The sequence below is a fragment of the Giraffa tippelskirchi genome, chromosome 11 (genome assembly GCF_054371585.1).
Source record: "Giraffa tippelskirchi isolate mGirTip1 chromosome 11, T2T-mGirTip1v1.2.pri, whole genome shotgun sequence".
Lineage (NCBI taxonomy): Eukaryota > Metazoa > Chordata > Mammalia > Artiodactyla > Giraffidae > Giraffa > Giraffa tippelskirchi.
This window is the reverse complement of record NC_137285.1, coordinates 126,435,691-126,447,780: the sequence shown is the minus strand read 5'-3', so window position 1 is coordinate 126,447,780 and position 12,090 is coordinate 126,435,691. Positions and strand designations below refer to the sequence as shown.

Genomic DNA, 12,090 nt, shown 5'->3' with positions numbered 1-12,090 from the left:
TGCCTGGGGAGGGGGGAGGCCAGGAGGCCACTCTGTGTCCCTCAGGCCCGAGACCACTTGGCTGCCTCTTGGCCAGACCATCCCAACCTGGTTGACCACAGAGCCCAGCCCCAGGAGCTGGCCTGTCCATGATGCTGAACCATAGGCCCAGTGGAAGCCCCTATGGATCTAAGAAGTATCCAGTCATTGCTCCCTTGCCTATAAAGCTGCTGCTTGCCTTGTCCACCTGATGACCCCCTGACAATGAGATAAAGCAGCTTGTCCTTCAAAACCCAAATAGGTAAGCCCTCAGAGAGGTGGGCTTTCCTTCTCTGGGATTATTGGCTCTAAGGCCCATGCAAGCATGGAACTGTCTGGGGCCATCTCACCAGCCCCCACCCATCTTGGAGAGAACCTGTCAGCAGATGAAGGTAGGAGGCCAGCAAAAGAGGGAATTAAGAGAGGAAGGGCGTCTTCCTTTTAGGCTCCCACAGCCCCTCACCTTGTACCAACTGCTGGTTACAAGCCCACTCTCATCACATTAGGAGCTGCCCAAGGGCCTGAGTCTGATCCAGCTAGTGGCCTCTCAGAGTCTGGCCCAGAGTCAACACTCAGCAAGGTTTGCTGAGCAAAAGGAGCAGATCTCTGCTCTGGCTATTCCTCAGGCCCCCATCCTCCACCTCGGCTCTCTCTGCAGGGCTGGGTGACAGGCCGCTTCAGAGCCTCCAATGTACTTCCTCAGGAACTCCGGTTTCTCACCAGCCCTGTGAGTTTGGCATCATCATTGCCACTTTGATGGTGAGAAAGGCTTGAGGAAGTGATATAGCCAAGGTCACTTGACCAGACGGTGGCAAAGTTGGATTCAATTCAAGACTAACTTCTAGGCCAGCATTCTGTTCCTGTGCTGGTCTCCCCAAGTTCCTTCTCTCTTCTCCCCAAAAGAAAGTGGGGGAAGGCTGGGAGGGGACAGGAGAAAATGCAGGGCCTATTTTCCTCCAGAGGGGCAGGTGAGGGGCACGCATTTTGTGTAGTAAGTTAAGTGGTGGCAGGCCTGGGGGTTCCGGTCCCAGTTGTATCACTGACTCCTGTGTCCTCTTGGCCAAGTCGCTTCGCCTCTCTGGGCTTTGATTTCCCTATATAAAAAATGGTGGTGGGGAAGATGACTTCTATGATCTCTTTGACTGCTTGGACCCCGGTGCCCACCCTTCTGAGGACATCACCTAGACACACACCACCTTGCAACAGCTCTGGTACAGTTGCTCAGCAGATGGGAAGCAAGGCTTCAGCTGGGCACCCCCAGGTCCAGCCCTCACCACTCAGCTGTCAGCATCTCTTCTGTCTCAGTTGTGGCTGGTGTGGATGCCAGTGCTTCAGTCAGATGTCATCACTGCCACTACCTTCATACCCAGCCCAACTGTCCCACAGTTCTAGGTGGGCCTGGCAGGGAGCCTCAACATTTGGCCAAATCTCAGCTCCAATCTGCTCCCTTGCTACCCCTCCCCAGCCTCTGCTGGCACACTGCACTCTGCACGCTCTCTCAGCACCAGTCCATTGAAGCCAGTATCTACTTCCTTGGGCATCTTCCTCAGGCAGCATCTCTTAAGTTCCAAGGAGGGTACTTGATTCATTCATGTGCCCAGAGCCCAGCTAGACTGACAAGAGAAGGAGCTCACAGAGGTTTACTGTGTGAATGAACAAACCTATAAGTCCCAGAGGCAGCTGAAGGCCAGGATGCTCAAGTTACAACTGAGTTGCCAGACAGGATGGCTTCCAGGCTTATCACTGAGGACCCCAGAGATGGAGTAGTGGGTGGGGGAGTGAGCCTTTCTCTCCTTCTCTGAGCATGCTGCTGCTGCTAAGTCGCTTCAGTCGTGTCCGACTCTGTGTGACCCCAGAGACGGCCGCCCACCAGGCTCCCCCGTCCCTGGGATTCTCCAGGCAAGAGTACAGGAGTGGGTTGCCATTTCCTTCTCCAATGCATGAAAGTGAAAAGTGAAAGTGAAATCGCTCAGTCGTGTCCGACTCCCAGCGACCCCATGGACTGCAGCCTACCAGGCTCCTCCATCCATGGGATTTTCCAGGCAAGAGGACTGGAGTGGGTTGCCATTGCCTTCTCCTCTCTGAGCATGAGTCCGCACTAACCCTGCCATGATAAGAACAGAACCCACTTCCTACAGATGTCTTTTTTTCATGAAGGAAGATGAGACGGCAATAGAGTAACTTGACTTGTTCTATGAAGAGAAACTTTCAGTAACCAATCCAAACAGCTGCTCCAGGCCACCACTGATTTCACCATTTATTTTATACAGCTCCTTTGCTCCTGGATTTGGGAGGGCAGAGGGAGTACAGCTGTGAGAGAGAAGCCCAGAGAAGCTCTCTTACCCCCAGAGAAGAGCCCCCTGCCCCCATATCTATATGCGGCTTCCCTGTCCCACAGCATTCTCCGGGAAGGTAGACAGGCAGGGAGGGGCAGACTCATTTCACAGAGATGGAAACTGAGGCAAAGTGAGGCCAAAAGATGTTAAACCACTTGTTTTGAGGTCATGGTCTAGAGGAATCAGGCAGGACTCAAGGCAGGCATCTGAGCTTTGAGTCCCTCGGCATTTTCATGGTGCGAAGCTCCTGAGGGCTGGTCCTCACTACACCAGCCAGTCCACATCCGGATCTCAGGAATACACCCCAGGAAAGGGAGGGCTGCCTCTCTGCCTCAACCATGTCCCAAGTTTCATGGGGTCATTCTCTTGTAGACTGGCTATGCAAGGAATGTGAACTCCCACCCACACACTCCCACAGGTTGAGAAGCTGCTACAAGAGCTAAGCTGAAGCTGCCCACAGCAGTAGAACCAAACACCTCTGGGCCCAGGTCGGGTGTGAAACGCTTCTTTGCCCAACATCTGACAGCAAATTGACCAGGCCGCACCTAGGACTGATGAAACCAGGGTTTCCTCTCATCCTGGTCTGAGAGTGCAGGGTCTGAGCCCCAGTCCCCATTATCTGAGAAAGGGTGTTGGGCCAGCCCTGCCCCTGCACGGCTCTGTGACCTGGGGCAAGTCACTTAGCTTCTCTCAGCTTTAGTTTCTCATCTCTAAAGTGAGAATAAGGGGGCTTCTCTGGTGGTCCAGTGGCTAAGAATCTGCCTTCCAATGCAAGGGCATAGGTCGGGGAACTAAGATTCCACCTGCCACAGGGCAACTAAGCCTGCACGCCACAATTAGAGAAAGCTCATGTGCCACAGTGAACACCCAGTGCAGCCAAACAAAACAAAATACATAAAGTGAGGATAAGAATCTCTCTCACGAAGGTTGGCAAGATTAAAAAAAACAAAAATACATGTAAGGTCCATTTGGCACCTGTTGCATGACTGACACCTGTTAGGGGATTAGCTCTCATCATGGCTTGTACCACTGACCAGAGTGGGAGAGGAATGATAAGCAACCACAGCATTTCAGGACATGTATGACTATGAGGTTATGTGTTAAGAGGAGAGGGAACAGAGTAGGGGTAGGAGGGGAGGCTCCGAGGAGGCAGCGAGGCCTCAGCAGGGCCCAGAAGACAAGATCTGGGAGGCAGTAAGGAGGAAAGTGGGCACTGTGGGCGCGGGCACCGGCCAGGACAGAGACTCAGAGGGAGTTACAGAGAGGCAGGCCGGAGGCTGGAATGTTCAAAGACCCAGGAACGGAGGCTCACATTAACCCAAAACAGACGATGAGGGCAGGGCTCAAGCGGCCAAAAGTGGCCTCCTGGAGGAGGTGAGTGGGGAGGGATGAGCATGGAGCACTTATGAAGCGCCCAATACTGTTATCAGCCCCTGGGGAAATAGCAGTGAGCACAGCAGGTCGAGTCTCACCTGTTAGGGGGCCTAGATTCTGCTGAGGGAGAGACAAAGCACCTACATATAAATGTAGGATGTAACGTCAGGCAGTGATGAAAGCTATGAGGGAACAAAATTTGGGGCAATAAGCTAGAGGGAGAGATAAGAGGATTCTCAGCCCTGAGGAGAGGAAGCCCTGAGTAAGGCTGACTTCCCTCCACATGGAGGCAGGAGCATACATTACATTCCCAGGTCAGGCCTCTGGGTGGCCCACACGGCCACCCCTACTCTCCTTTGCTACTGGCGTCCTGGGAAGGGGCTCACCAGCCTAGAGAAACTAAGGAAGACAGGAGGATGGCCGTCCAGAGAACCTGGCCTCCAACTTGCAGGAGTGTAGCCTTGGTGATTCACTTCCTATGCAAGCCTCAGTTTCCTCATCTGTACAGTGGGGCTAATACCCACCTCGCTAGATTCTTGTGAGAATTAAACAATAGACAGAAGCGTCATAAAAGTCAAGACCTGTGTGAATGCGGGATAATTACCAAGTAAGCCTGGGTTTCCTCATCTGACGAATGGGTGTAATAACCCCTGTCCTGTCTTGGAGCAGAGGCGTTGGCGTCAGTACACTTAGGATTCAAACCCTGGCTCTATCATTTATGGTGAGACCCTGAAAGTCATTTCCCCATCTAAGACTCAGTGTCCTCCTTCTCTGGGATGTAGCAGTTGTTGGGAGGAATCCAAACAACCTATGGAAAAGAGACAAACAGCATGTGGCATGTCTGTTAGAGAGCTAGGAGGGTGCCAGTGAGGTCACAGAGATGTGGACAGCTGCCAGGGTCTCCTGAGTGGGGACATCATCCTGCTCACATTCCCCAGCTTCAAGGATGCCACACGTGGGCCTAGCCAGACTGAAGCTCTGCCCTGGTCCAGCAGCCTCCAAATGGACAGTGAAGAAGTTGCCCCAAGCTTCTGCAAAGGGCCGGGCACGAGTCTGCATCGAAGCAGAGAGATGGACATTCTGACTCCCGGGAGACCCCTTGAAGTCCAGGAAGCCAGGCCAAGTGCCAAATAAATGCCACATCTTCAAGGCCAGGGGCAAAAGTGCAAGATTCCAGAAGGAGGCAGAGAAGGGTGGAGGCTGAATGTTAACAGTCATTCAGCAAGTACTTTCCAAGTAGCCTTTACAGGTCAGGCTAGGTGCTGCCCTAGGATAGGAACTGCCAGACCCTGCCTCTCCTCTGCTTCTTGGGCTTTTGTGGGAGGCAGAGCTCTGCCCTGGGGCTGCCCACCTCAGCTATGGCTAGGGGAGACAGGGCTGTGAACAATCAGGCATAGAGGGTAGGTCATGGCTGAGGAGTCCACAAGAGGTACCCAACTGGCCTGGAGGATGCTCTCAGGGATGCGTCAGGTGAGAGGTAGAGGATGAGTAAGTTTGCCAGGCTGACAGAAGGGAGGCACAGGGCCAGGAACTCAGGTCCTGGAGTCCAGCAGACAGCACTGGCAAAGAACTGGAAGGGAGAAAGGGCACAAGGTTAAGGAATTAACTGCAAGTAGTTCAACCAGGCCATGTGAATGGGTGAGGCTAGTTAAGAATGTGCAGGGGGAGCCATGGAGGACTGGAAATGCCAGGCCAAGGAGTTCCAAGAACATAGATGACTGACCAGGCTCCACCCTGACAGCAGGGAAGATTGCTGCCCACTCCTCCCATGCCCTCCACCAACTTCAGATGGCATAAGGGCTCTGTGGCAACTCACCAGCTGTTCACCTGATCCCAATATGCTGGTGATTTCTTCTCTGGAAAGCTAATAATCTCCCCTTTAAGGGTTAGGTGTTTAATCAGGTAACCTTAAAGAAAATGAAGTGTCCTTAAAGCAGGGCCCACTGGGACTTCTGACCCAAATGGAAAGCCAACACACACTGCGGTGGTGGGTGTGCCCACTGGGAGGCCCCTGGCTGGCCCATCAGGGCCCTGCATGGACTCAGTGGATTCCTCAGTTGGTCCTCAGGGCCCCCCACAGAGCATCCTGGCAGGAAGCCAGGCATCCTAGGCATCCACAGATATACTGGGAATTTGGGCCTCCTCCTCCTCTCCTCTCTAGGTCTGTTTCCCAATGGCATTCATTAGGGGTTTGGGTTAGATTAGTTGAAATCTGAGGTCTTGACAACTTAGATTGACTAATGAATTTTTATCCACAGAAGATCCCCCTAAAGAGACTAAAGCCCCTCCTTGGGCTGCTCCAGAGGCTTGGATTTTCAAGTATTGGTTTTCATGCAGTAGGGTAGGGTCCTGGGAGATGAGGTCAAGGAAGTGGGGCTCTTAGAACGCCAAGTTCCTGAGACTCTGAAACTGCGACTGGGACCCTGGAGGTGACTGCTGAGGACCCCAAAGCTCTGCTTTCGATACCCCCATCTTCTGACACATTAAAAGAATAGCTACTGAAATGGTAGGGGTTGCCATGGCAACACCACTAGCTTGTGGGTATGTCACCACCAAGGAGTCCTCAAAATAGGCCCTTATCACAGTACATGAGCAAGTGTGGGGAGCTAGGTTTTCTAGGGCATGTACCTGGGCCCCAAGCAGGACAGGCGTCCATTTTCACAAGGACAAGTTGAGGACACGAATGAGGAGGAGGTTGGCCCCTGGATCCCACAGCAGTCCGGGGCATGATCAGAATCACATTTCTGCAGCAGAGCTGGAATGAACCCAGGTGGGCTGCCTTATGCAGCCCTCCTTACTGTACAGATGAGGCTGAGGCCCTAAGAGGGAGGGTCATGCCCAAGGTCACACAGGAAGCAGAGGCAGAGTGAGCCTTCTGGCCTCTAGATCTGCTCTAATAGTAAAATGAATTCACATTCCTTGCTTGTGTCAATTTGCCCAAAGGGTGTGTGGCTTCAGCTTCCTTGGGTCTGTACCATAACCTGGGCAGATATTGTCATCATGGGCTCATTTTACAGATGAGGAGACTGAGACTCCTAGCCCCAAGCCCTCAAAACTGCCAGCAGCAGCTCCACACCCAGGAGGTTCCAGAAGTGGTACAGGCCAAGAAACTGCCTGTACCAGGCTCCTTTCCCAGCTCTCAAATCTCCACCAACAACCCCTGCAAAGTGCATATGCAAGCCAGCCCCTGCCTGGATACAGCATCTTCTGTCTCCCTTATCTCTCAGCACATTGGGACCTCAGCTCAGGTTAGTAGCCCAGAGGTCCTGCCGTCAGACTTTCCTTCCCACCCAAATCTCATGCCTCTATTTATGCTGGTCCCTGTACCTGAAGATTCTTGATGGTCTCAGTAACACTGGTTCATCTTTCACTATCCAGATTGACTGTCACCTCTTCCAGGAAGCCTTCCCTGATGCCAGGATGATTTAGCTGCCAAACCCTCACTTCCAGGCCTCCTCAGTTCCCCATGCTTCCTCCCCCATCACTGCATGGATCACTGTGCACTGTCATCCCCCTAGTCTCATTTCCTCAAAGGCAGGGACCAGGGATTGACATGTGTGTGGCAGAGTCTGACACACACAGGTGCTCCACCAATAAACTAAAGGGTCTACGCCCAAGTCTCCACCGTAAGAAGCCTTCCTGGATGCCCCAGAGCAGTCTGCCACCCATCACAGTGTTGGCGACTGTTGCATGTGTCACATAAAATGAGTGTCAAGGACTCACAGGCAAGTCACAAGCTAGTTTACAAAGCACTTTCCATTCGTGTTAACCTAAACCCTTGCATCCTTGACAGTCTGAGAGTTTCTGATCCTATTTTCCACTGAGGGGGAATGAGATCCTCAGAGAAGAGAGACACCCAGCTAGGTCCTTGAGGGGAGCCAGGGCTGAAATCCTTGCTCTCTGGCTCCTAAACCCTGGAAGCAATGAGGGGGACTGTGCTGAGCACCCCATGCCCCCGGCACTCAGCCTTGGAGCCAGCTCCTCGAGACCGTGGAGCCTCCAGGGCAGGGGATAGCTGCAGGCCCAGCATCTAGCACAGGTGGGCACAGAGGCGGCCTGAGGAAGCACTGAGGACTCACACTGAAGCACAAAGCAGGGCTTCTTGCCAAGAGGAAGGAGCAGAGCTCGGGAGGGCTGAAGTCGCATTAATGATTCATTCATTCAACAAATATTTACTGAGCACCTACTACACTCCAGGCACTGTGCTCAGTGCTGGGACAAACACTGAGAAAGATAGACAGAGTCCCTGTTCCCAAGGGGCTGACATTCTTCTGGAGCAGGCCATCACCTAAACAGAAAAGTACACCTGAGAATGTAGCTAATGAGAAGGACTATAAAAAATACAACAGGATGGGACAGTTCTCCAGATGGTATGGTCAGAAAAGCCCTCCGAGAGGAGACTGAATGGTTGAAAGACAGCCATGCAGTGACCTGGGCAGGTCACAGCCAATGCAAAGGCCCTGAGGTAGGACTGAACTGATGGGAATCCTAGGGGAACAGGAAGACCCCAGCCATTCTGGAGCAGGACATGGAAGCAGAGGAGTGAGGGCTGCTCACAGGGGGTTCCATAGCCACAAGGGGGAGTTTGGAAGGTTTGGAATACAATGAAGGGCAACTGGCTGTTACCTTGGCCTCAGAGTTCCGGGGTTCATGGTGCAGTCTACTCATCAAGGCAAGTTGGGACATCTTCTTGAAAATGCACGAGAAGGGGTGATCTGCCAGCCCCATCATGGTCCCGGAAAACCCTTCACTCATTCAGGAAATGAGCACCTGCAGTGGCCAGAGCCCTGCACTCGGCCCTTCACGGCTTCACCACACTTCTCTCTTACTTTAAGGCAGCCAGTGACTGGGAGGTGGATCTGGGTTCTAACCCTGGCTTTGATAACCCTGGTCTAGTCTCTTCTCTCCGGGGCCCTCAGTGTTCCATCTGTAATGTGAGAGCTGCCCCCGACCCAGCACTGCCGGAGAGCTGTGATTTTATGACTCAAGTACTTGCTGCAGAACTTAGGGGTGGGAGGATGGGGGTGGGGCAGGATTTCCACACTGGCTACTGAGTCACCGAGTCTGCTAATAAAATACTACTCTTGGTCCTCCTTTCCCAGCCCAGAAGAGCCCTCAGTAGCACAGATAACCCCAAAGTGGCATTTGTGCATTTGGGGAAGTGGTGTAGGGGAGGGGGGAAAGCTATATAGAACTGGGGGATGGGGAATATGAAAACCATGTTCTCATCCTACGATTTAGAACTAAGTTAGGTGTCAACCCTCCAACAATCCAGCCTCTTAGTTTCACCTCCTACTAAGCTCCTGCTTGCACACTCCCAGTGATGGGGAGCTCCACCCCACCCACACCAAACCTGTTGCAGTGGCTGTCAGAAAGCATTCCTCCATTATATCAAATCTGCACCCCCCGCCCACAGGAATCCCAGCCCTGTTCCTGACCTTGCTTTTGGGGGGCCACTCAGAACAAATCAGTTCAGAATTTTACTGAAGCTGCCACCATTTCATGCTAGGTCTTGTGGTGAACCCTGGGTATTCAGGCAGGTATCAGAGGGCTCTGATCAGAAGGGCCTTAAACCCAGGGGCAAAGGCAAGGATGCAAATATGAATAACTCTGCATCTTCCACCCTTGGCACAGGTAAATTCTTCAGATATTAGAAAATACCAACAGAGACTCCTGTCTCCCCTACAAACTCCCAGCACACATGCAGCACACACCCACCTGCCCCCACAGCTGGCTTTTTTTTTTTTTTGCCCAGGAAACCAGACACCAAGGTATCTATTTCAATCTCACCCATCACAGGTCTTCCCTTCACAGAAGCCATGGTGTCCCCTTAAATATCACCACTGACAGAGTGTTCATCACCTCCCAGCAATGAGACTTTATCGGTAAAAACGAGGCCACTGGGGAGTGTCTTCAAAGACCAAGGATGTAGAAAGCAGGTCTAATGGAGATGCCAGATAACACAACGTTTGCTTCAGCTCCCTCCCTTCCCCACCCAGTCTTTCATCAAAGAGAATCCCAGACAGCTAAAGTGATTGGTTTGCATTTCATGCCAGCTCTTTCTACACTCCATGATGGAATTGTTTGCAGCCAGTTTAAAAAAAAAAAAAAAAGTTTTCAAGACTTGATTAAAACATGGAGACATGCTCCTGAAAGGACAGTAAGTGACTTGGTCAAAATCACTTACTGGACATCCTTCTGAATAACAAATTCTAAGTCAAAAATGAGGAAGTCAGGGTCACCTGCTCCTGGAAGATACAACTCACCTCTGCAGATAGCAGAGATGAGGGAAGGGTATCTCCAGGAAGGACCACTCCCAGAGAGAGCAACCCTATCTCACTGCCTGGAGACAAAAGCACTTTTAAAAGCATGAACTTGGGTAGGGTCCTTCCTTCTCAGTTACGGGCATTAAATGGCACAGTGAATGGACAAGCACTTTTAAGTGAGAGCAGAGATTGTCAGAGGCTATCAGGCTGAGTGCATGGGACAGCTCAGGCTGCATGTCCCCAGGATGGCAACAGCAGCTAGGTACCTCTCCAAGGGCAGTGAGTGGCACTCAGACCAAGAGGGGCAGATAATCACACCAACAGCCACACAGGGAAAAAGGCCAATGCCTAGGACACGATTAAACTGTGGTACAGCTCAGGGTGGTTACCCAGCAGCGACTAGAATATTGTAAGTGATTTGGAGTAACAGAAGGAAATACTCAATATTTAACATCAAGAGGGAGAAAACAGGATTTAGAACTATATCCACATCATGCCCTCAATCTTACCTAAATGATGTGTACAAATAAAATTATAATGAAATATACTAAAATGGTATTAGGAAGCTATCTTTGGATAGTCAATTAACCAGGAACTTTTCATTTTCTTCCTGTTTTTCCATATTTTTCAAAATCCAATAATTTGTACGTTTTATTTTTATAATGGAGGGGTTGGAGTAGGCTATTGTTAGTTACTAAAGAAAAATCCTAAGTAGGAGAGGTTCAGCAAGCTGAATAAAGACTTTAGGTCGAGGGAGGGAGGATTTAAGCAAGACAGACCAGGGCAGCTGTGAGGATGTCCCAAGGTCTCCTGGATTTGTATTTAATCCCCTGGCCAAGGCCCTGTTAGGGAAACCTTGGGCAGATCATGCCTCCTCCCACCTCAGTTTCTCCAAGTATACGTGAGAGGTACAGGACATAGAAGGGATGCTCTTCCTTGAGCGGGAAAAGCTCTGGAGTTTGATCTCAACTCTGCCCCTGATTCACAGAGGACCTCAATTCCACATGGTGGAACAGCAGCACAGACCACACTGAAGGGTCCCCCGGGTCCTCTTGTCCTATCTTCTAAGCATGCCAGGCTCACAGTCGCTGCTGAGTGGGCTCCCAAGCCTGGGCTGGGTAGGGGGCAGAGGACAGTGTGGGCACACCTGTCCCAGCCAGGCATGTTCCCGGTCTGATGGCCTGCCCCATCCAGTGCCTCACAGCTTGATCAACCAGGTGAGGAGGGATGGAGGGAACTGCCAGGGGCCAGGAGCAGTGCTAGGAGCTGGAGAAGAGTTCTCAGGTAACATCCTATCTCACAGGCTGGAAAAAAAGAAGTGATGTAACAGAGGTCCCCAAAATTGATGAGTGCTAAGGTGGAGAATGCGCCCACATGACTTCCCTGCCAGGTGGCCTGGATCAGACCATTATTCTAACCTCATCTCAGACCCAGATGAGCAGGGGGGAAGAATGGGAGTGGTGGTCGGGGAGGGGGCCGCAAGCCTTCCCAAAAGAAAAGAAAGGGGTTGGGACCTCAGCCCCCAGAGCGGCCCACCCTCCAGCAACAAACTCCCACTATACCGACACACTCCTGCCTACCTTGGAGCCCTTCATCACCTCCTTTCCTGAAAGCCCTCTCGCAGCTGTATGGCCCCAGGAGGAAGCCGGCAAAGCCCTGCAAACCCTGGGCTGTGACAGTTCATCTCCCAGACCCTTAGTCCCGCTCCCAGAGGCCTGAGGGGGCAGCACGGTTCCTCAGTCAGAGCCCTCGCTCCAGGCAGCCGGGCCCGATGCTCACCTCGCAGGACCCCGGAGTAGGCGGCTATGAGGGTCTTCATGACGAAGCCAGTACAGGTTGGGGCCCCGGGGGAAGCCGCCTGACCCCGCGTCCCTGGCCCATGCCCCGGCCGCTGGGGCCAGGGCTTCGCGCCAAGCAGGGGAGTGCGGGGACCGCTACGGCCGGGGGTGCGGAGGGGCGGGCCGCCAGACAGGCCAGAGCAGCGGCGGAGAGCGGAACCTTGGCCACGGCCACGGCCACAGCCACGGCCACTGCGTCCGCGGCTCGGAGCGCGGCACTTTGTAACCTCATAAGGGGGCGGGGCCGACGCGGCAGGG

The 12,090-nt window shown here is 52.6% G+C and overlaps 1 protein-coding gene across 1 annotated transcript in view; it reads right to left on the bottom strand.

Annotated features, from left to right (window-relative positions):
• The window catches only part of DGAT2 (diacylglycerol O-acyltransferase 2), a 30,635-nt gene extending 18,607 nt beyond the window's left edge, over positions 1-12,028 (bottom strand). Inside the window, exon 1 of the mRNA XM_081543161.1 lies at positions 11,774-12,028. Coding sequence (XP_081399287.1) covers positions 11,774-11,813 — 40 coding nt within the window. The 5' untranslated portion in view covers positions 11,814-12,028. The remainder of the gene's footprint in view (positions 1-11,773) is intronic.
• Between the last annotated feature and the right edge of the window lie 62 nt (positions 12,029-12,090).